Source organism: Cherax quadricarinatus, chromosome 4 (genome assembly GCF_038502225.1).
Source record: "Cherax quadricarinatus isolate ZL_2023a chromosome 4, ASM3850222v1, whole genome shotgun sequence".
Lineage (NCBI taxonomy): Eukaryota > Metazoa > Arthropoda > Malacostraca > Decapoda > Parastacidae > Cherax > Cherax quadricarinatus.
In genome coordinates this window covers 16,243,608-16,268,733 of record NC_091295.1, presented here as the reverse complement: position 1 = coordinate 16,268,733, position 25,126 = coordinate 16,243,608, and the positions used below count along the sequence as shown (strand labels likewise).

Below are 25,126 nucleotides of genomic sequence, written 5' to 3'. Positions count from 1 at the left end.
AACGAAGCATTTGAGTGTAAAAATTTTGGCCCGCTTAATGATAAAAAACTCGCCCAACGTGATTCCTCCCAAACCTGTCCGTCCAGCCTGAGCGCCTCAGCTGCCTTGCTGTCAATGTTTACAAGCGAGGGTGGCTGGTTGCATGCATACATTCGATACATTTTGTATTATTCCATTGTTTATAGTGCTTGTAACTGCTAAATAAGCCACCATGGGCCCAAAGAAAGCTTCTAGTGCCAGCCCTGTGGTAAAAAGGGTGAGAAATACTATCATACCGCACTCAGGTGTTGGTGCACCACGGTCATCTGTTGCTGCACCAGTCTGCTGCACCACCTTCAGCTGTTGCTGCACCATGGTGAACTGCTGCTGCACCACAGTCAGCTGTTGCTGAACCACAGTGAGCTGCTCCTGAACCATGGTCAGCTGCTGCTGCACCACGGTCAGCTGCTGCTGCGCCACAGTCAGCTGATGCTGCACCACCATCAGCTGTTGGTGAACCACGGTGAGCTGCTCCTGAACCACGGTCAGCTGCTGCTGCACCACGGTCAGCTGCTGCTGCGCCACAGTCAGCTGATGCTGCACCACCGTCAGCTGTTTCTGACCAGCATGACTCGTCCCAAACCTGTCCATCCAGCACTGTCGTCATTGTTTACAAGCCAGGGTGGCCGGTTGCATGCATACATTCAATACATTTTGTATTATTCCATTGTTTATAGTGCTTGTAACTGCTAAATAAGCCACCATGGGCCCAAAGAAAGCTTCTAGTGCCAGCCCTGTGGTAAAAAGGGTGAGAAATATTATCATACCGCAGTCAGGTGTTGGTGCACCATGGTCAGCTGTTGCTGTACCAGCTGTATAGTCCTTGTGGCTTAGCGCTTCTTTTTGATTATAATAATAATAATAATTATAATGTTGCTGTACCAGTCTGCTGCACCACTGTCAGCTGTTGCTGCACCATGGTCAGCTGCTGCTGCACCACAGTCAGCTGTTGCTGCACCATGATCAGCTGCTGCTGCACCACAGTCAGCTGCTGCTGCACCATGGTGAACTGCTGCTGCACCACAGTCAGCTGTTGCTGAACCACGGTGAGCTGCTCCTGCACCATGGTCAGCTGCTGCTGCACCACAGTCAGCTGCTACTGCACCACAGTCAGCTGCTGCTGCACCAGTCAGCTGCTGCTGCACCACAGTCAGCTGCTGCTGCACCACCATCAGCTGTTTCTGACCAACATGACTCGTCCCGAACCTGTCCATCCAGCACTGCCGTCATTGTTTACAAGCCAGGGTGGCCGGTTGCATGCATACATTCGATACATTTTGTATTATTCCATTGTTTATAGTGCTTGTAACTGCTAAATAAGCCACCATGGACCCAAAGAAAGCGTCTAGTGCCAACCCTGTGGTAAAAAGGGTGAGAAATACTATCATACCACAGTCAGCTGCTGCTGCACCACCGTCAGCTGTTGCTGGACCAGTCAGCTGTTGCTGAACCAGTCAGCTGTTGCTGCACCATGGTCAGCTGTTGCTGCACCATGGTCAGCTGTTGCTGCACCATGGTCAGCTGTTGCTGGACCAGTCAGCTGTTGCTGCACCACAGTCAGCTGTTGCTGGACCAGTCAGCTGTTGCTGCACCACAGTCAGCTGTTGCTGGACCAGTCAGCTGTTGCTGGATCAGTCAGCTGTTGCTGCATCATGGTCAGCTGTTGCTGGACCAGTCAGCTGTTGCTGGATCAGTCAGCTGTTGCTGCACCATGGTCAGCTGTTGCTGGACCAGTCAGCTGCTGCTGGATCAGTCGGCTGTTGCTGCACCACGGTCAGCTGTTGCTGGACCAGTCAGCTGTTGTTGGAACAGTCAGCTGTTGCTGCACCATGGTCAGCTGTTGCTGGACCAGTCAGCTGTTGCTGCATCAGTCAGCTGTTGCTGCACCACAGTCAGCTGTTGCTGGACCAGTCAGCTGTTGCTGGATCAGTCAGCTGTTGCTGCACCACAGTCAGCTGTTGCTGGACCAGTCAGCTGTTGCTGGATCAGTCAGCTGTTGCTGCACCATGGTCAGCTGTTGCTGGACCAGTCAGCTGTTGCTAGATCAGTCAGCTGCTGCTGCACCACAGTCAGCTGTTGCTCCACCACAGTCCGCTGTTGCTGCACCACCATGAGCTGTACTACTCAAAGATGTGGAGAGAGTGTTGTTGGTGTGGCTTAACGTAAAACAATTACTGAGAAACGATTAACCCCAGAGGGTTAGCCACCCAGGATAACCCAAGAAAGGCAGTGCATCATCGAGGACTGTAACTTATTTCCATTGGGGTCCTTAATCTTGTCCCCCAGGATGCAACCCACAACAGTCAACTAACACCCAGGTGAACAGGAAAAAATGCCTGGAACTAGTGCTCATATTGGTGAATTTAAGACCAGCAAAGGTTGGTTTGAGAGATTTAAGAATTGTAGTTGCATACACAGTGTGATAAGGCATGGTGAAGCTGAAAAATTCATCCCCCAACAAGTGTTCAATTGTGACGAAACAGGCCTGTTCTGGAAGAAAATGCCAAACAGGACCTACATTACTCAGGAGGAAAAGGCACTCCCAGGACACAAGCCTATGAAAGACAGGCTGACTTTCATGTTTTGTTGTAATGCTAGTGGGGATTGCAAAGTGAAGTCTTTACTGGTGTATCACTCTGAAAATCCCAGTGTTCAAGAAAAACAGTGTCTCATCACTCATCAATACTCTTCAATAAAGGTGTCATTTTAACATTTATTTATGTAGTTATTGTGCATGTCTTATTGTTTTCTTTGTAGGGAAATGTATATTTCATGAAAAAAAAATTTAACACTTTTGGCTGTCAGGAACAGATTAATTGGGTTTCCATTATTTCTTATGGGGAAAATTAACTCGGCTAACGATAATTTCGGCTAACAACGAGCTCTCAGGAACGGATTAATATCGTTAGGCGAGGGTCCACTATATGTGTATATATACAGTGGACCCTCAACCAGCGATATTAATCCGTTCCTGAGAGCTCATCGTTAGTCAAAATTATCGTTAGTCAAGTTAATTTTTCCCATAAGAAATAATGGAAATCAAATTAATCCGTGCAAGACACCCAAAAGTATTGAAAAAAAATTTTTTTTACCACATGAAATATTAATTTTAATACACACAAACTGAAGATTACATGCACAGTTACATGACACTTACCTTTATTGAAGATCTGGTGATGATTGATGGGATGGGAGGAGGGGAGAGCGTTGATCTTCTTAGTGTTTAGAAGGGAAATCCCCTTCCATTAGCACTTGAGGCAGCAAGTCTTTTTCTGGGGTTACTTCCCTTGTTCTTTTAATGCCACTAGGACCAGCTTCAGAGTCACTGGACTTCTGTCGCACAACATATCTGTCCATAGAGGCCTGTACCTCTCGTTCCTTTATGACTTTCCTAAAGTGGTTCACAACATTGTCAGTGTACAGGTTGCCAACACGGCTTGCAGTAGCTGTGTCAGGGTGATTTTCATCAAAAAAGGTTTGCACTTCAAGCCACTTTGCACACATTTCCTTTATCTTAGAAGTAGGCAACTTCTTCAATTTCTCTCTCCCCTCCTCCGAAGCAGTTTCCTCAGGTCTGCCCTCTTGCTGTTCAAGATGATCTAGCAGCTCATCAGTGGTTAGTTCTTCACTGTCCTCCACCACCAACTCTTCCACATCCTCCCCACTAACCTCCAACCCCAAGGACTTCCCCAATGCCACAATGGATTCCTCAACTGCATAGGATTCTCAGGGTTAGCCTCAAACCCTTCAAAATCCCTTTTGTCTACACATTCTGGCCACAGTTTTTTCCAAGCAGAGTTCAATGTCCTCTTAGTCACTTCCTCCCAAGCCTTACCTATAATGTTTACACAATTGAGGATGGTAAAATGATCTTTCCAAAACTCTCTTAGAGTCAGTTGAGTTTCTGAGGTCACTACAAAGCACCTTTCAAACATAGCTTTTGTGTACAGTTTCTTGAAGTTGGAAATAACCTGCTGGTCCATGGGCTGCAGGAGAGGAGTGGTATTAGGGGGCAAAAACTTCACCTTAATGAAGCTCATGTCCCTAGAAAGTCACTCTGCCAAGTCTGAAGGATGACCAGGAGCATTGTCTAATACCAGGAGGCACTTAAGGTCTAATTTTTTTTCAATTAGGTAAATTTTCACATTGGGGGCAAATGCATGGTGTAACCAGTCATAGAAAAAGTCCCTAGTGACCCATGCCTTACTGTTTGCCCTCCACAGCACACACAAATTAGCCTTGAGGACATTGTTTTTCCTGAACACTCTGGGAGTTTCAGAGTGATACACCAATAAAGGCTTCACTTTGCAATCACCACTAGCATTGGCACACATCAACAGAGTAAGCCTGTCTTTCATAGGCTTATGTCCTGGGAGTGCCTTTTCCTCCTGAGTAATGTATGTCCTGCTTGGCATTTTCTTCCAAAACAGGCCTGTTTCGTCACAATTAAACACTTGTTCAGGTTTCAGTCCTTCACTGTCTATGTACTCCTTGAAGTCCTGCACATATTTTTCAGCCGATTTGTGGTCCGAACTGGCAGCCTCACCATGCCTTATCACACTATGAATGCCACTACGCTTCTTAAATCTCTCAAGCCAACCTTTGCTGGCCTTAAATTCACTCACATCACTAGTTGCTGGCATTTTTGTAATTAAATCCTCATGCAACTTCCTAGCCTTTTCACATATGATCGCTTGAGAGATGCTGTCTCCTGCTATCTGTTTCTCGTTTATCCACACCAATAACAGTCTCTCAACATCTTCTGTCACTTGCGATCTCAGTTTCGAAAACATAGTTGCACCTTTGGCAAGAACAGCTTCCTTGATTGCCGTTTTCTTGCCCACAATAGTAGCTGTGGTTGATTGGGGTTTATTATACAACCTGACCAGCTCAGAGACACGCACTCCACTTTCATACTTAGCAATGATCTCTTTCTTCATCTCCATACTAATTCTCACCCTTTTTGCTGTAGGGTTGGCACTAGAAGCTTTCTTGGGGCCCATGGTGACTTATTTTGCAGGTGCAATCACTACAAAGGCTGTGATAATATGAAATGTTCCAGTTGTTGTATGTTTGGAAGCGACCGCGGTGGCTGGCTGGCTTGTAAACACTGGCACCCAAGGGACAAGTGAGGCTTGCTCAGGCCAAAGTGGATGCGTATGGTACGGAACGAATAGCGCTGGTCGGGTTTTTAAGTGCTAGTTGAGGCAAAATTTTTGCGTTAAAATGTATCGCTAGTCAGATTTATCGTTAATCGATGCCATCGCTGGTCGTCGGTCCACTGTATTATAGAAACCGGAAGGAAGGAAGGAAAGAATGAAGAAAGACAGGTAGGTAGGGAGGAATGATGACACATGACCATATACCTAGGATAACTACCTGCTACTACTTTGAAGAAAACTGCTCAGACAAGGGGTTTTGCCTGTGCACATACAAAAAATGCCCACAAAAATGCAGAGACACTCGTTTTATGTGTGAGGAGTGTAAAACACCATTTTGTGTGACACCATTTTTCAAAGAGTTCCACAAGCTGCAAAACTTTTAGGAACATGTCCAGTGACTGTACATTTGTATACATTATAGAACAGTAGTAATAAACAATCTTGTACATACTCTTGTATTTGTGCAAACAAGTTTTGTAAACAATATATTGATAATTATGTTTGTGCACTTATTGTGTTGTATACAATGAGTGTATAGTATATACATATATTGCACCTTACTTTGGTCTCATAGGCCACATAAGTTACCTGCCTCCCATATATTTTGGATTATTCCACTATTTCTAGTGCTTGTAACTGCTAAATAAGCCACCATGGGTCCCAAGAAAGCTTCTAGTGCCAAGCCTGTGTTAAAAAGGGTGAGAATTACGATGGAAATGTACATGTACAGTGACACTCTTGAGTCCCATTTTAGGGAAATCCTAAGGGCTCGTGAGAAACAGAGCTCTCTGGACAGCTATTTTGTGCAACAGGGTTCAAGTGACTCTCAAGCTGGTCCTTGTGGCATTAAAAAACCAAGGAGGGAGGTAACCCCACCAAAGGACTTGGTACCTGAAGTCCTTCTGGAAGGGGATTCTCCTTCCAAGCAATAGACAATTATGAATTTCCCCTGCTGCTGGCACTCACTCATCAACAACTCCACAATAAAAGTATGTAATATTTAATTATTGTTTATTTTGCATGTCCCATTCCTTTCCATATAAGGAAATGTATATTTCATGTAAAAAATTTTTTTTCCAGACTTTGGGGTGTTAGGAACGGATTAATTCTATTTCCATTATTTCTTATGGGAAAATTAACTCGACGAACGGCAATTTCGACCAATGGTAAGCCCTCTGGAACGGATTAATGCCATTGGTTGAGGGTCCACTGTACTGGAGAAAACAAGAAACCTTCAAATGGGAGTAAAAAAAAGTTTACTGGGTGAGCGGCATCCGCCACTGTTGCCATATGCGGGTCATTTTCTGCCAACTTTATGCTGCTCTATATCTTGGTAAGTACTGATCACAAAAACAAAAATTTAGGCTTAAAACACTCAGCAAAATAATCCTAGAATGACAATTTCATAAATGGGCTTGCGACAGTCAAAGGGTTAAGGTGCAAGAGATTGTGGTCCACTGTATCAAATGCTTTATCCAGGCTATGAAGAGCCCCAGAAGATATTCATTTTTTTCCAGCACTGCATATATCAGAGTGAGCACTTGTATAATTGCATAATTCGTACTCTTTTTTAATCCTAAACACAGACTGGCAGGGGTTAAGCTTGTTATGAGATATTAGATAGGAGTAAATTGCTTATGTATTATTATTTTGAAGATTTTAGATAGTAAGGTCAAGTTTGATATAGGCCTATAATTATTCAGTTCATTTGGATTGCCTCCTTTGAGGATTGGGGTAACCTTTGCTATCTTGAGTATTGATTGGAAGGTTAAAGATTCGACTGATTTGTTAAATGGGTGACAGCACATGAGCTGCTTTTTTGTATATGAGTGGTGGATTTGGAAAAGGCATGTGACAGGGTGGATAGGGAGCAATGTGGCAGATGTATGAAATAGGAGGTAGGTTATTGAAAACAGTGAAGAGTTTTTATGAGGATAATGAGGCTCAGGTTAGAGTATGTAGGAGAGAGGGAGATTATTTCCCAGTAAAAGTAGGCCTTATACAAGGATGTGTGATGTCACCATGGTTGCTCATTATATTTACAGATGGGGTTGTAAGAGAAGTGAATGCTCAGGTGTTGGCAAGATGTGTGGGGTTAAAAGATAAAGAATTTAACATAAAGTGGGAATTGTCACAATTGCTCTTTGCTGATGACACTGTGCTTTTGGGAGATTCTGAAGAGAAGTTGCAGAAGTTGGTAGATGAATTTGGTGGGGTAAGTAAAAGAAGAAAATTAACCCTTTCACGGTTGGTGCCATACTAGTATGGCTTGCACGCCAGGGTTGGTGCCGTACTAGTACACATAAATTCTAGCGCCTTCAAATCTAGCGAGAGAAAGCTGGTAGGCCTACATATGAAAGAAGCAGTCTATGTAGTCAGTGTGCGCAATGTAAAAAAAATCCTGCAGCTTACAGTGCATAATGAGAAAAAAAACTCCAACCGTGTTTTTGGTTTAAAACAGCGACTTTGCAGTGTATTTTCGTATTCTATTTATGGTTGTATTTTAGTTTTCCTGGTTTCATTTTATAGAATGGAAGACATATTATGGAAATTGAGATGATTTTGATTGGTTTCACAATGAAAAGTACGTTGAAATTGAGCTCAAAGTAGCAGAAATGTTCGATTTTTGCCAAAGTTCTAAGGTAAACAAATCATGCCATGCGTCCAATACACATCAACTGGTTATTCTAATATTCTTTCACAATTGCACTGATATTATTTATACCATTTCCACACTAATGCAGTAGTCTGCATAACATAAATCTTCTATTTTTTGTGAGAATAAAAATTCAAGGTGGAAAGTAAAAGAAATGTAAGAGAGGCGTGGGGACGTGAGTAATGGACAGAGGAAGTGTTATTTTAGTGCTAGGAATGTCTTTCTTGTTTATTCTGGATGCTATTTGGAAATTGGCATCTTTTGAAATTTGTATGAAATTGGCAAAATTGCCAATTTCTGACCACATTATTAGTTAGTTGAAATCGATAAATGGGTGGTTTCTTGTGCTCATTTGATAGACAAAATGGAGTTCTAGCAAAATAGGTATGATTTTTGTCGACTGGTACATTGGAATTGGCCGATAATACGGCTCAAAGTGGGCAAAATTGCCGATGCATAAACATCGTTGAGACCGCTAACTTCACGAGAGCATAATTCCATAAGTTTTCCATCAAATTTCATACTTTTGGTGTCATTATGATCAGGAAAATATTTTCTATCATTTCGCAAGAAAAATAATTGTTTTTTTTTTTTTTTTCGAAAAATTTTTGACCCTGAGAACAAGTTTAGGAGAGGGCCTGCTGACCTGAAAGGGTTAAAAGTGAATATAGGAAAGAGTAAGGTGATGAGGATAAAAAAAATTAGGTAACAGAAGACTGGATATCAGATTGGTGGGAGAGAGTATGGAGGAGGTGAGTGGTACACTGAGGAGTCTGTGGAGGCAAAGAACTTTGTCCATGAAAGCAAAGAGGGGAATGTATGAGAGTATAGTTATACCAATGCTCTTATATGGGTGTGAAGCATGGGTGGTGAACTTTGCAACAAGGAGAAGGCTGGAGGCAGTGGAGATATCGTGTCTGAGGGCAATGTGTGGCGTGAATATAATGCAGAGAATTCATACTTTAGAAATTAGGAGGTCTGGGATTTCTGAAACTATTATCCAAAGGGCTGAGGTGGGGCTGTTGAGGTGGTTTGGACATGGAGAGAGGATGGAACAAAATAGAATGACTTCTAGAGTGTATACCTCTGTAGTGAAGGGAAGGCAGGGTAGAGGTCAGCCTAGGAAAGGTTGGAGGGAGGGGGTAAAGGAAGTTTTGTGCGCGAGGGGCTTGGGTGTCCAGCAAGCATGTGTGAGCATGTTAGAAGCGAATGGAGACAAATAGTTTTTAGGATTTGATGTGCTGTTGGAGTGTGAGCAAGGTAACATTTATGAAGGGATTCAAGGCAACCGGGAGGTTGAACTTGAGTTCTGGAGATGGAAAGTACAGTGCCTGCACTCTGAAGGAGGAGTATTAACCCTTTGACTGTTGCAACCCCAAATCCTGAGGTGTCTCCCAGTGTTGAAAAATTTTGGAAAAAAAAAAAAAATTTTCTTATGAAATGATAGAGAATCTTTTCCTGGTGGTAATGACACCAAAAGAAGGAAATTTGATGGAAAACTTATGGAATTACCTTTCTCCCTCGGGAGCCAGAGACGGGTCATCGCAAGATTGAGACCCGTGCCAGGACTACGGTCATGGCGAACATTATACATACATACACCCCAGGTAGATCTGTTTGTGACTTGAAAAAGCCCACTGTGTGGGTGAAACATTGTCAATAAAGGATCACATTATACTGCATATGTGTTTATATTTCCATTGTGTTGGTATTTTTTTTTTTTTTATCACACTGGCCGATTCCCACCAAGGCAGGGTGGCCCGAAAAAGAAAAACTTTCACCATCATTCACTCCATCACTGTCTTGCCAGAAGGGTTCTTTACACTACAGTTTTTAAACTGCAACATTAACACCCCTCCTTCAGAGTGCAGACACTGTACTTCCCATCTCCAGGACTCAAGTCCGGCCTGCCGATTTCTCTGAACCCCTTCATAAATGTTACTTTGCTCACACTCCAACTGCACGTCAAGTATTAAAAACCATTTGTCTCCATTCACTCCTATCAAACACGCTCACGCATGCCTGCTGGAAGTCCAAGCCCCTCGCACACAAAACCTCCTTTACCCCCTCCCTCCAACCTTTCCTAGGCCGACCCCTACCCCGCCTTCCTTCCTCTACAGACTGATACATTCTTGAAGTCACTCTGTTTCACTCCATTCTCTCTACATGTCTGAACCACCTCAACAACCTTTCCTCAGCCCTCTGGACAACAGTTTTGGTAATCCCGCACCTCCTCCTAACTTCCAAACTACGAATTCTCTGCATTATATTCACACCACACATTGCCCTCAGACATGACATCTCCACTGTCTCCAGCCTTCTCCTCGCTGCAACATTCATCACCCATGCTTCACACCCATATAAGAGCGTTGGTAAAACTATACTCTCATACATTGCCCTCTTTGCCTCCAAGGACAAAGTTCTTTGTCTCCACAGACTCCTAAGTGCACCACTCACCCTTTTCCCCCACATCAATTCTATGATTCACCTCATCTTTCATAGACCCATCCGCTGACAGGTCCACTCCCAAATATCTGAATACATTCACCTCCTCCATACTCTCTCCCTCCAATCTGATATCCAATCTTTCATCACCTAATCTTTTTGTTATCCTCATAACCTTACTCTTTCCTGTATTCACTTTTAATTTTCTTCTTTTGCACACCCTACCAAATTCATCCACCAATCTCTGCAACTTCTCTTCAGAATCTCCCAAGAGCACAGTGTCATCAGCAAAGAGCAACTGTGACAACTCCCACTTTATGTGTGATTCTTTATCTTTTAACTCCACGCCTCTTGCCAAGACCCTCGCATTTACTTCTCTTACAACCCCATCTATAAATATATTAAACAACCACGGTGACATCACACATCCTTGTCTAAGGCCTACTTTTACTGGGAAATAATTTCCCTCTTTCCTACATACTCTAACTTGAGCCTCACTATCCTCGTAAAAACTCTTCACTGCTTTCTGTAACCTACCTCCTACACCATACACCTGCAACATCTGCCACATTACCCCCCTATCCACTCTGTCATACGCCTTTTCCAAATCCATAAATGCCACAAAGACCTCTTTAGCCTTATCTAAATACTGTTCACTTACATATTTCACTGTAAATGCCTGGTCCACACACCCCCTACCTTTCCTAAAGCCTCCTTGTTCATCTGCTATCCTATTCTCCGTCTTACTCTTAATACTTTCAATAATGACTCTACCATACACTTTACCAGGTATACTCAACAGACTTATCCCCCTATAATTTTTGCACTCTCTTTTGTCCCCTTTGCCTTTATACAAAGGAACTATGCATGCTCTCTGCCAATCCCTAGGTACCTTACCCTCTTCCATACATTTATTAAATAATTGCACCAACCACTCCAAAACTATATCCCCACCTGCTTTTAACATGGTATTTTATACCATTTATTTCCAAGGAGGAACACTGCAGCAGGCCTGTTGGCCCATACTATGCAGGTCCTTTACAATCCATCCCACTAACAAAACATTTGCCCAGCCCAGTTTTCATTGCTACCCACGAAATAAGGTCTGGTAACTCTATCCACTCATTTGCAAGTCCCACTCAAATCCAATCTCTCTTACTCATATATTTATCCAACCTAAATTTGAAACTACCCAAAGTCCTAGCCTCAATAACCCAACTAGGTAGACAGTTCCACTCATCAACTACCCTATTTCCAAACCAATACTTTCCTATGTCCTTTCTAAATCTAAACTTGTCTAATTTAAATCCATTACTGCGGGTTCTCTCTAGGAGAGATATCCTCAAGACCTTATTAACCCTTTGACTGTCGTGGCCGTATATATACGTTTGTGAGGTACCGTGTTTGACGTATATATACTCATAAATTCTAGCGGCTTCAAATCAGGCAGGAGAAAGCTAGTAGGCCCACATGTGAGAGAATGGGTCTGTGTGGTCAGTGTGCACCACATAAAAAAAATCCTGGAGCACGCAGTGCATAATGAGAAAAAAAAAACTCCGACCGTTTTTTTAAATTAAAATGCCGACTTTGTGGTCTATTTTCGTATAGTATTTGTGGTTGTATTCTCGTTTTCATGGTCTCATTTGATAGAATGGAAACTATATTATAGAAATGGAGGTGATTTTGATTAATTTTACTATAAAAAGAACCTGGAAATGGAGCACAAAGTACAGGAAATGTTTGATTTTTGCCGATGTTCAAAAGTAAACAAATGATGTCATTGTCCAATAAATGTCCAAATAGCCATTCTAATACGCAGTCATGAATGGGTTGATGTAATTTTTACAATTATTACAGTATTGCAGTAGTCTGCATAACAGTAAATCTTCTATTTTTTGTTTGAATAAAATTTCAAAATAAAAAGCAAGAGTAATATCACAGGGACCTGGAGACATGACTGATGAACAAAGAAAATCTTATTTTAGAGCCAGGAATGTCTGCATTGTTCATTCTGGACCTTATTTTGAAATTGTTGTATTTTTTAATTTTCGTGAAATTGGCCAAATTGCAAATTTCTGACCATGTTATTGGGTAGTTGAAATCGGTAAATGGGCAGTTTCTTGTGCTCAATCGATAGAAAAAATAGAGTTCTGAAGAAATAGTTATGAGTTTGGTTGACTGGAATAACGGAATTAGCCGAAAATAGGGCTCAAAGTGGGCGAAATTGCCGATTTTTAAATATCGCCGAAGTCGCTAACTTCGCGAGAGCATAATTCCGTCAGTTTTCCATCAAATTTCGTTTTTTTGGTGTCTTTACAATCGGGAAAAGATTCTCTATCATTTCATAAGAAAAAATAATTTTTTTTTTTCGAATATTTTGCGACACCAGGAGCAACTTCAGGATTGGGCCCTTCGACAGTCAAAGGGTTAATATCTCCTTTATTAACCCTTTGACTGTTTTCGACGTATAAATACGTCTTACGAGCCAATGTTTCTGACGTATATATACTCAATAATTCTAGCGGCTTCAAATCAAGCGGGAGAAAGCTGGTAGACCCACATGTGAGAGAATGGGTCTGTGTGGTCAGTGTGCACCACATAAAAAAAATCCTGCAGCACACATTGCGTAATGAGAAAAAAAAAACATCGTTTTTTTGGAATAAAACGCTGACTTTGAGGTGTATTTTCGTATAGTATTTATTGTTGTATTCGCGTTTTCATGGTCTTAGGTGATAAAATAGAAAACATGTTTCAGAAATAGAGATGATTTTCATTACTTTGACGATGAAAACGACCTTGAAACTGAGCTCAAAGTAGCGGAAATGTTCGATTTTTACCAATGTTCAGGAGTAAATAAATCACACCACACGTCCAATACACGTCAACTGGGGAGTCTAATATTCTTTCACTAGTGCACTGATATTATTTATACCATTTTTACAATAATGTAGTAGTCTGCATAACAGTAAATTTTGTATTTTTTTGTATGAATAAAAAATCAAAATAGAAAGCAATAATAATATAAGAGGGGCCTAGAGATGTGACTAATGAACAGAGCATATGTTATTTTAGTGCCACGAATGTCTACTTTGTTTATTCTGGACCCTATTTTGAAATTGGCATCTTTTTTAGTTTGCGTGAAATTGGCCAAATTGCCAAATTCTGACCACCATATTGGGTAGTCCAAATTAGTAAATGGGAGGTTTCTTGTACTCAGCTGATAGATAAAATGGAGTTCTAAAGAAATAGCTATGAGTTTGGTCAACTGGAACAATGGAATTGGCTGAAAATAGGGCTCAAAGTCGGCGAAATCGCCGATACGCATATGTCGCCGAGACCGCTAACTTTGTGGGAGCATAATTCCATGAGTTTTCGACCAAATTTTGAACTTTTGGTGCCATTACCATCGGGAAAAGATTCTCTATCATTTCATAAGAAAAAATAATTTTTTTTTCAAAAATTGAGTGACATAGAATGACAGTTTCAGAAAGGGGCCTGAAACAGTCAAAGGGTTAATACCCATCTTCCACTTATACACTTCTATCATGTCTCCCCTCATTCTTCATCTAACAAGTGAATGTAATTTAAGAGTCTTCAATCTTTCTTCATAAGGAAGATTTCTAATGCTATGTATTAATTTAGTCATTCTACGCTGAATGTTTTCTAACGAATTTATGTCCATTCTGTAATATGGAGACCAGAACTGAGCTGCATAATCTAGGTGAGGCCTTACTAATGATGTATAAAGCTGCAGTATAACCTCTGGACTTCTGTTGCTTACACTTCTTGATATAAATTCCAATAATCTATTTGCCTTATTTCGTATGCTTAGGCATTGCTGTCTTGGTTTAAGGTTGCTGCTCACCATAACCCCCAAGTCCTATTCGCAATCTGTATGGCTAAGTTCTACATCATTTAACTTATAAGTGCTAGGGTTATGGACACTCCCGAGCTTCAGAACCTTGCATTTATCTACATTGAACTGCATCTGCCACTTTTCTGACCATGTACAGTGGTCCCTCGTTTATCGTATTTAATCTGTTCCTGGAGGTGCTACTATTATCGAAATCTATGATTTTCGAATCAATTTTCCCCATAATAAATAATGTAAATACAATTAATCCATTTCTGACACCCAGAAGTATTAAAACAAAAAATTTTTTTACATGAAATATAGATGTAGTACATAAACAATACAATGGGACATGAATGAAACATTAACAGCATAACACTTACCTTTATTGGTGATTCTTCTTAGTGTATGGAAGACTGGAGGAGGAGAGAGATTGGATTATTTACAGTTTGGAAGGGGAATCCCCTTCCATCAACACCTCAGGTACCATTAAAATGGTATAAAATACCGACAGGTTGTTAGGTAAGACACATATGCAACAGTTAGGTATCTTTATTTCGAAACGTTTCGCCTACACAGTAGGCTACTGTGTAGGCGAAACATTTCGAAATAAAGATACCTAACTGTTGCATATGTGTCTTACCTAACAACCTGTCGGTATTTTATACCATTTTAATGTTCAATCTGTCAGACACAGCAACACAAGGGTATCTTGGTACAGACCTACAATCAACTTCGACAACCTCTACTAGTGAGAACGGCTGGATTTGAGAGGGACCTGACCTCCCAACATCTGAGTTCTTACCTCTTCTAGTGACCTACGTCTCACCTCTTGGCGCTATATAAGGCTCCATCCTGTCACTTCATCTCCATATTGTTTCATTCTATGGAACAATGCTCTTCTCCAGACTGAGGGACTGACCACCTCAAAACTTTAAGGGTGATGGACTGATTACATCGTCTTCAAGTATCTTCTGCTTCTATCAACTTTTCTGTACTCGACTGAAGAAGCCTACTGTGTAGGCGAAACGTTTCGAAATAAAGATACCTAACTGTTGCATATGTGTCTTACCTAACAACCTCAGGTACCAATTGCTTTTCTGGGGTTACTTCTCTTCTCTGTTTCTTAATGCCACTAGGACCAGCTTGAGAGTCACTGGAGTCCTGTCTCGCAAAATAACTGTCCAGAGAGCTCTGTTTCTGGCGTCTCTTTAACACTTCCCTAAAATGGGCCAAGACTTTGTCACTGTACATGTTGCCAACATGGCTTGCAACAGCCTTGTCAGGGTGATGTTTCTCCATAAATCTTTCCATCTTACCCCACATTTCCAAAATCTCCTTAATTTCTGACGAAGGCACCTTCTTCCATCTGTCTTCTTCCTCTGCAGCAAGATTCTGAGCTGCGATCTGTTGCTCTTCCTGCTGAAGCTCTTGCAGCTCCTCAGTGGTGAGCTCTTCATTGTGGTCTTTCACCAATTCTTCCACATCCTCCAAACTCACATCCAACCCCATGGAACTCCCCAGTGCCACAATAGATTTAACAACAGACATAGGCTCATCAGGGTCAGCCCCAAACCCTTCAAAATCCCTGTTGTTGACACAATCTGGCCACAGTTTTCTCCAAGCAGAGTTCAAAGTCCTGGTAGTCACTCCCTCCCAAGCCATACCTATAAGGGTTATGCAATGGAGGATGCTGAAGTGTTCTCTCCAAAAATCTCTTAGGGTCAAGTGAGTGTTTGAGGTCACATTCAAGCACCTTTGAAACATTGCTTTGGTGTAGAGCTTTTTAAAGTTTGCAATGACCTGTTGGCTCATGGGCTGGAGGAGAGGAGTGGTATTCGGGGGCAAGAACTTTACTGTGATGAACCCAAACTCCTCGAAAATTTGGTCATCCAAGTTTGGAGGATGAGCAGGTGCATTGTCCATTACTAGGAGGCACTTGAGATCCAATTTCTTTTCCAGGAGGTAATTCTTCACACTAGGGCCAAACACTTGAACCACTCGACAAAAATTTCCAAACCTCACACAATTTACTCGTCATAACATTGTTTTTCCTGAACACACTGGGATTTTCAGAATGGTACACTAGTAATGGCTTCACTTTGAAATCCCCACTAGCATTAGCACAGAACATGAATGTCAGCCTGTCTTTCATAGGCTTGTGTCTTGGCAGTGCCTTTTCTTCCTGTGTAATGTAGGTCCTCTTTGGCATTTTCTTCCAAAAGAGGCTTGTTTCATCACAATTGAACACTTGTTCAGGTTTCAGTCCTTCAGCCTCTATGTACTCCTTGAATTCATGCACATATTTTTCAGCCGCTTTGTGGTCCGAACTGCCGGCCTCACCATGCCGTACCACACTGTGTATGCTCCTGGCCCTCCCTCTTCACTGGCTGATCCTAATCACTCCCTGCTCCATGAGCTTTATCATACCTTTATCATAGCTTTAAAAAGCTATACATGGTGTTAGGAGGTAAGAACTTCATTCACTGTTACGAAACTGAATTCCTTAGACAGTTGGTCTTCTAAGTCTGGAGGATGAGCAGGAGCATTGTCCATTAACAGGAGGCACTGGAGTGGCAATTTCTTATCCAGGAGGTATTTCTTCACACTTGGGCCAGACACTTCATTGAACCATTCCAGGAAAATTTCTCTAGTAACCCATACTCTACTTTTAGCTTTCCACATCACACAGAATTTACTCTTGACAACACTGTTTTTCTTGAACACACTGGGGTTTTCAGAGTGATACACCAGTAAAGGCTTCACTTTGAAAGCCCCACTAGCATTACCACACAACAAGAGAGTTAGCCTGTCTTTCATAGGCTTGTGTCCTGGGAGTGCCTTTTCCTCCTGCGTAATATAAGTCCTCTTTGGCATTTTCTTCCAAAAGAGGCCTGTTTCATAACAGTTGAACATTTGTTGGGGTTGGAATTTTTCAGCCTCTACATAACACTTGAATTCCCGCACAAGTTTTTCAACCGCTTGTTTTTCTGAACTAGCGCCCTCACCTTGCCTTACAACACTGTGTATGCCACTTTGCTTCTTGAATTTTTCGAACCAGCCTTTGCTGGCCTTAAATTCACCTACTTCAGCACTTGTTTCAGGCAGTTTCTTTATGAGATCATCATGCAACTGCCTTGCCTTTTCACAAATTATAGACTGCACAACACTATCTCCTGCCATCTCTTTCTCTCTGATCCACACCAGCAACAATTTCTCCACTTCTTCACTTGTTTAGGATCTGTTTGGTTATAGCATTCACCCCTTTCGCAACATCAGCTTCCATGATTTCTTTTCTCTTCGTCACAGTGGAGCTGATTGTTGATGGCGACTTCTCGTACATCCTTCCAAGTTCAGCAGTGCGTATGCCACTATAATATTTTCTTAGGATTTCTTTTTTCATTTCTATGGTGTTCCTCACTTTCTTTACCAAAGCACTGGCACTAGGAGCTTTCTTTGGGGCCATGGTCAGTTATTTAGCAGTCACACTCAATAAATAAGTGGCAGAAACAATGGATTATTACGAAATGTTTCGTTTGACCTGGCAGGATATGTTCACTCACCGAGAAACAACGCTACACTAGCTGAGAATACGTATGGGAGGCGGCTTTGTCTGCGCCCTGGAGACTGGACACGTTCCATATGATTGACAAAAACGGAGGTAATCGACAAAAACGGAACAAAAAAATGTACCAAAAAAAGTCTACCAAAACCGAAATTGGCAATAATGGAGATTGACAAAAACAGAGGGTCCACTGTAATTGGATTTTCATTATTTCTTATGGGAAAAATGGTTCTGCCATTCATGAATTTTGCCATTCAGCAGACTCTCTGGAATAGATTAATCAAGAAACTAGGGGGTCCACTTTACACTACTATATAAACATTTAAAAATATACTACAAATGTTATAAATGGTGCAGAGGCGACAATAAAACAATATCAAAGATAGTTGACTCAAACCCACTGCCATTATAGTGTGCTCCTCACTTAGCGACAAATTCATTTACCAACGTAGTCTTAGGAATGGAACTCCATCGTTAAATGAGAAGAGGCTGTATTGTAGAGTGCATTAGCATTTTTGAATAAATCCCATAAAGTTCAGGTTTTGAGGGGATGGAACAGAGGGACAGTAATTATAATAAGCAGGATATTTATTAATGTGAAAATGTAAGATACAAATTCATAAAATTATACATATATGTTCATAGTAAACTTATGTGTGATGTTGTGCTGTTGCTAAGATTAGGTGTGTGAATGTTTATATAAAATAAAATGACATGCTTAGAATATAGCATTCAGCTTTATAAAAGAAAACTTTCAAACCTGTTTTAATAAGAATGTGAACATTATAAGTGTAAGGTGTTCATACTGAGTGAAAATTAAATAATGTACAGTAGTAGCAGCCACTGAGGTGCCTGCATGTCAAAGAAAAGTCTTTGTAGAGAGACATCCACCAGAGCTACAAGAAATAAATATCTAAAGGAAATCTTAATACTCCACAGACATTCAAAGAGATTAACCGTATATGCTACTCTAAGAAAAAATAAGTACAGATTTTCTTGATGTTGGGGAATAACAGTACAGGAGGGCTTTTGTTGAATGCTGTTTGAAGAGAGTCAAAGGTACACTTAATTTAATTAACAAATAATATCTCATTTCTTTTTTAGCTTTAGAAGTTTGACTTTTTTTTTTTGTTATTCTTTAAACCAGAGTGACAGTTCTTTAAGTTCTGAAGTAGAAGCCACTATAGAGGAAATATTTGGAGTCAAACCCTCAATTGAAGCACAAAGAGAACATCCTCCTGATCTAGAAGCTGACTCAGGAATTGTGGACATCTGTTTTCATCCAAGTGTTGAATTACTGTCTACCGCAACCATGGATGGAGAGGTCATGATGTAAGCATCTTGCATCTTTTTTTTTTTTTTTAATTTGTTTCTCGGTGTAGAACTTCAGGCAAGCATAGTAATGAAATCTCTATGCATAAATGGATTCTACCAGTTGTTTGATCTGATGGGTATTGCCTCCTTGGTCTGGTCTTAGACTAGGCTTCTTGGTTGCTGGCCTGATCAATCAAGTTGTTGGTGCTTGCAGCACAATCCATGTTAGGTGCTACAGCCCAGTAGATCATGAATGGGATTCTGGCACAAACCATACTTAAAAATATAAAAATAAATTGGCAGGAAGACCATTAGTGATTTTTACAGGTGATGTCAGTATTTTATCGTAATTGTACTGTTTTACACATTTAATTGTGGGAAGTACAATGCCTGCGCTTTAAAGGAGGGGTTTGGGATATTGACAGTTTGGAGGGATATGTTATGTATCTTGATACATATATACAGTGGACCCCCGGTTAACGATATTTTTTCACTCCAGAAGTATGTTCAGGTGCCAGTACTGACCGAATTTGTTCCCATAAGGAATATTGTGAAGTAGATTAGTCCATTTCAGACCCCCAAACATACACGTACAAACGCACTTACATAAATACACTTACATAATTGGTCGCATTCGGAGGTGATCGTTATGCGGGGGTCCACTGTACTTCTAAACTGTTGTATTCTGAGCACCTCTGCAAAAACAGTGATTATGTGTGAGTGAGGTGAAAGTGTTGAATGATGATGAAAGTATTTTCTTTTTGGGGATTTTCTTTCTTTTTGGGTCACCCTGCCTCGGTGGGAGACAGCCGACTTGTTAAAAAAAAAAATTATTGATTTAAGTTAAAAAATTTAGATCAAAAGTTGAGGATACTTGAATTATAGCTCTGTAATAATGTGAACTCATATAATATCAGGCAGGGCTTTCTCTTGGCTCATGACATAACCCTCTTCACTTTGGGGTTAGATTGACAAAAATCAATGTTTATTGTGAATTAAATAAAGTAACGAATATTGTTTTACAGTGGTACCCCAAGTTTTGGCCATATTTCGTTCCAGAAGGCTGTTTGAGTGCCATTACCGAACGAATTTATTCCCATGAGGAATAATGTAAATTAGATTAGTCCATTTCAGGCCCTCAAAAATATACTTACAAAAGCACTTGCAATAATACACTTACATAATTGTTCGAGTTGGGAGCTGTTCGGAACTCGGGATACCACTGTATTAGGAAAAGTATTTAATGGAGTTCTGCATCTCTACTGTATATGACACTGCAAGAGAAACAAATGAAAACTCTATTTTAATTTGTACATTGCATTGGTTCTCCAGTCCTCAAACGTTCAGTTATCTTGTCTCACCTCATTTTCTTATTCCACACAGATATCGGTATAGCCAAGATAGTGTTGAAGAAGTGGCTCGATTGTCCCATCACAAGAAGGCTTGTCGGGCTGTTTGCTACAATGATGATGGCACTGTTCTCTATACCATCAGTAAAGATAAATCTCTGGCTGTCATCGACACCCAAAATTCTGCTATCAGACAGCACATAAAAGATGCCCATGAATCCTCTGTATTCAGTTTCCTCCCAATAGATGAATTTATGTGTGCATCTGGGGATGACGATGGGACAGTAAAAATTTGGGATTTGCGCAAGAAGAAACCTATATTTGATTTTAAGTGTGGAGAACAAACAGTGACATCACTAATTACAGACGAACAGAATAAGTTTCTAGTTGCATCAGTGAATGATGGATCCATTGCAGGATTCAATATCCGTGGAAAGGCATTAGAGACTCAGGTACTTAATACTGTACTGTGTTTTATATAATGTATTTGTATTACATACAGCTAAAGATTTACAAAAACATTTAGGATGCTTAGATGCATAGGAGATGAACTTATTCAGTATCTTGGGTTATAAAGAACTAGTACTGTAAACTGAGAAATATGTTGGATTAGGCTCTAACTGTAGAATACCTGGAATGTATTCCAAGGGTCAACACCTTTGTGGTCCAGTCCTAGACCAGGCCTCCCACTGGATATCCTGATCAACCAGGTTGTTGGTGCTAACTACACAAAGTCTAACATAAGTATCACAGCACAGCTGATCAGTTGCTGATTTAAAAATTTATCCAGTTCCTTGAAGACAGCCAGGGTTCTCTTGGTAATCCCCCTTATGTATGAAGGGAGGATGTTGAAAAGTCTTGGTTTCTTTACTTATCAAGTTTTCCCTTAGTGTTCTCATTGCACCCTTTTGTTTCATTGGGAGTATTTTGTATCATCTGCCAATTTGTGTGAGCAGATTTTGAGCCAGTCCCTCTAGAATTTTCCACTTGTAGATTATATTGTACATCTCTTGCCTGCCTTCCAAGGAGTACAGATCAAGGGGCTTCAAACATTCCATGTAATTTAGGTGCTTAGTTGAATTTATGTGAGCAGTGAAGGTTCTTTGCACATAATTTATGTGAGCAGTGAAGGTTCTTTGCACATAATTTATGTGAGCAGTGAAGGTTCTTTGCACATAATTTATGTGAGCAGTGAAGGTTCTTTGCACATAATTTATGTGAGCAGTGAAGGTTCTTTGCACATAATTTATGTGAGCAGTGAAGGTTCTTTGCACATTCTCCAGGTTTGCAGTTTTGCATGCTTTGAATGGAGCTGTTAGAGCACAGTATTTCTTAGCCTCAAGAGAACAAGTTACTTAAAGAGTATCATGAAGAACAAAAAGGCACAATACTGTGACTGGAACAATGCACTAATAACCCACACATAGGAGAGAGGAGCTTATGACAATGTTTCATTCCAACTTGGACCACTGACAAAGTCACACTAACAGAAGAGGAGGCAGTACATACGTATAGACCAGCTGACAGGGACGGGACAAAAGAGGTAGTAGTAAAGGAAGTAGAGAGAGAGGTAGTAATAGTGGAGTCAGTCAAAGGCTGAGAAAGAGGAGCACTGCAGGAGAGCTAAGGGTCCACCAGGGGTAAGACCAAAAACACAGCTGGGGGGGGGGGAGAATAAAGGACCAAACACAAACACCCAAGGCAGAAGAAAAAACCTAAACAAGAAAAAGGAGAAAAAGAAAGGGGAAGAGGTAGAAAGAGGAGAGAAAAGAATCAGGTTAGGTCACGGGTGTTCTGAAGTCTGGAGCATTTTACAATGTAATGGGAAAGGAAGGCATCTACAGAGACCAAGCCAGAATTAAGATTCATACAAGGAAAATTGTGTATAAGGGAGGATTCAACCAGACAGCAACTGTGAGAGTTAGAAGTAGGGTGGACAGTTTTAGCAGAAAACCAGTCAATAAGATGACTGTGATCTCTGACAAGACAGAAAAGAGCATTGTTGGTGTTGGCAAGCCTAACACTATTTTGTGATCATAGAGTCTATCAGTAAAAGAGTGGCCAGTTTCTCCAAAGTACTGAAGAGGACAAGAGGAACATGAAATAAAGTAGACACCAGGAGCATCTATAGCAGAAGGAGAGATATGAATTACATTGGTGCGAAGAGTGTTAGTCTGGTGCAAAGTAAGTTTGATCTCTAGGGAACAGAGAGAGTTGTTGAGATTAGAAAGACTGGAAATATAGGGAAGGCAGAAAACAGGAGATTTCCCAGGAGTAGAGAGTTTGGGAGAGAAGAAAGTCCATTTAGCATGTGAGAAGGTAGAGTTTATGAAATGGGAACGGTAGCCAAGACGAGAGAATGAATTATGGAAAGTGAAAATTTCCAATTCAAGGAACTGAGGGTCACAACTGCAGAGAAACTGAGGGTTACAACTACAGAGAGAATGGAGAAAGAAAGAAATAAGAAAACTTTTCTTGGCAGAGGAAGCATGATAAGAAAAGTAGTGAATGTACATGCCACTCTGCATAGGTTTGCAATACACAGTAAAAGCAGAACCTATATCTGAGCAGTGGACATGTACATCAAAGAAAGGAAGTACACTGGACCCCTGGTTATCGGCCGCTTCTGTTATTGGCCAACTCGGTCATCGGCCATTTTTTCGGCACCTGGTTATTGGTCATTAATTCGGTGATCAGCCGTTTGGGATGCATCCGTCCTCCAGCTGGGGCCGCTTGCTCGTCAGTTTGGCTGTGTCTCTCGGTGGCTGAGGAAGCTTCTGCTCATACATCCAAACATTTCGCTTATTTACCATTGTAGTTTGTGTTATTTTTCAGTGCAATTGTGAAATAAATAACCATGGCTCCAAAGAAAATTCCTGTGATAAAGAAAATAAGAAACACCATGGAATTTAGGCGTGAAGTGATTGAAAAATATGAGAGTGGTATGAGGGTGCTGGAACTTGCCAGGATGTACAGCAAGAATAAATCAACAATTACCTCCATCCAGGCAAAGAAAGAACAAATCAATGATGCTAATGTTGCAAAAGGAGTAACTTTTCTAAATAAACAAAGGCCACCAATATTGGAAGAGATGGAAAAGTTATTATTATTGTGGATTAAGGAAAAAGAATTAATGGGAGACGGTGTTGTGGAGTCGAATATTTGTGAGAAGGCAAGGCAATTGCATGAGGATCTTGCAAAGAAAATGCCTGGAACAAGTGCTGCAGTTTGTGAATTTTGGGCCAGCAAATTCAAATTCAAATTCAAATTCGAAGTTTATTCTCTATAAGGATTACAATGCTGAGTTTACAGAATTTGGTTATTGTGTGGTTTACATGTAGTAAAATAATAATTACAGAGTGTACCACTAGAACACCTAGCATGGCTAGGCATTTTGGGCAGACTTAGATTAAATCTTAAGTTTAAAATATTACAAAATTATGAGGTAAGTTGGTATTATGGCTAAGTGACTAAATACTAGTTTGTGAGTTTAGCAATGTGAATGCTTTTGTTTTGGCACTATACATAGTTTCAGTATTGGAGTATCACAGGCCAACGTATGACTAGTTAAGATTCATTATTTTGAGATTGAGATTGATATTTCTGTTTATGGTCAAATGGGTGAGCGAGTGTAAGTGTGAACCACCAGGTGGTATTTGTGGTTTGATAGATTTAAGAAGTGTAGTGGCATACGCAGTGTTGTAAGGCATGGTGAGGCTGCACGTTCTGACAAATGTGCGGCTGAAAAGTATGTTAACGAATTCCAGGACTATGTAAAGGCTGAAGGATTTGAACCCCAACAAATGTTCAGTTGTGACGAAACAGGCCTATTTTGGAAGAAAATGCCAAACAGGACCTACAATACCCAGGAGGAAAAGGCACTGCCAGGAGACAAGCCTATGAAAGACAGGCTTACTCTTTTGTTGTGTGGTAATGCTAGTGGAGATTTCAAAGTGAAGCCTTTACTAGTGTATCACTCAGAAAATCCCAGAGTGTTCAAGAAAAATAGTCATGAAGAATAGATTGTGTGTGATGTGGAAAGCTAATCATAAGGCATGGGTCACAAGGCAAATTTTCAATGATTGGTTTAATGATGTGTTTGGCCCAAATGTGAAAAAATACCTCCTGGAAAAGAAATTGCCACTCTAGTGCCTCCTGTTACTGGACAGTGCTCCTGCACATCCTCCAGACTTGCAAGACCAAGTGTTTAGGGACTTAAGTTTCATCACAGTGAAGTTTTTGCCTCCTAACATCACTCCTCTCCTCCAGCCCATGGACCAGCAGGTCATTTCTAACTTCAAAAAACTCTACACAAAAGCAGTGTTTCAAAAGTGCTTTGAAGTGACCTCAGACACTCAGTTGACCCTAAGGCTAGTTATGGAGGAATAACTTCACTATCCTCCACTGATAAGCCTTATAGATAAGGCTTGGGAGGGAATGACTTCCAGGACTTCAAACTCTGTTTGGAGAAAACTGTGGCCAGATTGTGTCCTAGAGAATGATTTTGAAGGGTTTGAGGCTGATCCTGACCCTGCCAACCCTGTGGATTCTATTGTGGCACTGGGGAAGTCACTGGGGTTGGAGGTGAGTGGCAAGGACCACAGGGAAGAGCTTACCACTGAAGAGCTGCAATAACTTCAACTTGAACAGCAACAGACTGCAGCTGAGGAATTTGCTTCAGAAGAGGAGGAAGAGGGAGTGAAGGAGTGCCTTCTTCATTGATTATGATCATTTGTGCAAAGT

The 25,126-nt window shown here is 41.0% G+C and overlaps 1 protein-coding gene across 4 annotated transcripts in view; it reads left to right on the top strand.

Annotated features, from left to right (window-relative positions):
* Window positions 1-25,126, top strand: part of LOC128684186 (WD repeat-containing protein 55 homolog) — a 123,287-nt gene that overhangs the window by 19,535 nt on the left and 78,626 nt on the right. For all 4 annotated transcript variants that reach the window (XM_070094788.1, XM_070094797.1, XM_070094789.1 and 1 more), the window contains 2 exons: window positions 18,868-19,052; window positions 20,418-20,835. In XM_070094788.1, coding sequence (XP_069950889.1) covers window positions 18,868-19,052; window positions 20,418-20,835 — 603 coding nt within the window. The remainder of the gene's footprint in view (window positions 1-18,867; window positions 19,053-20,417; window positions 20,836-25,126) is intronic.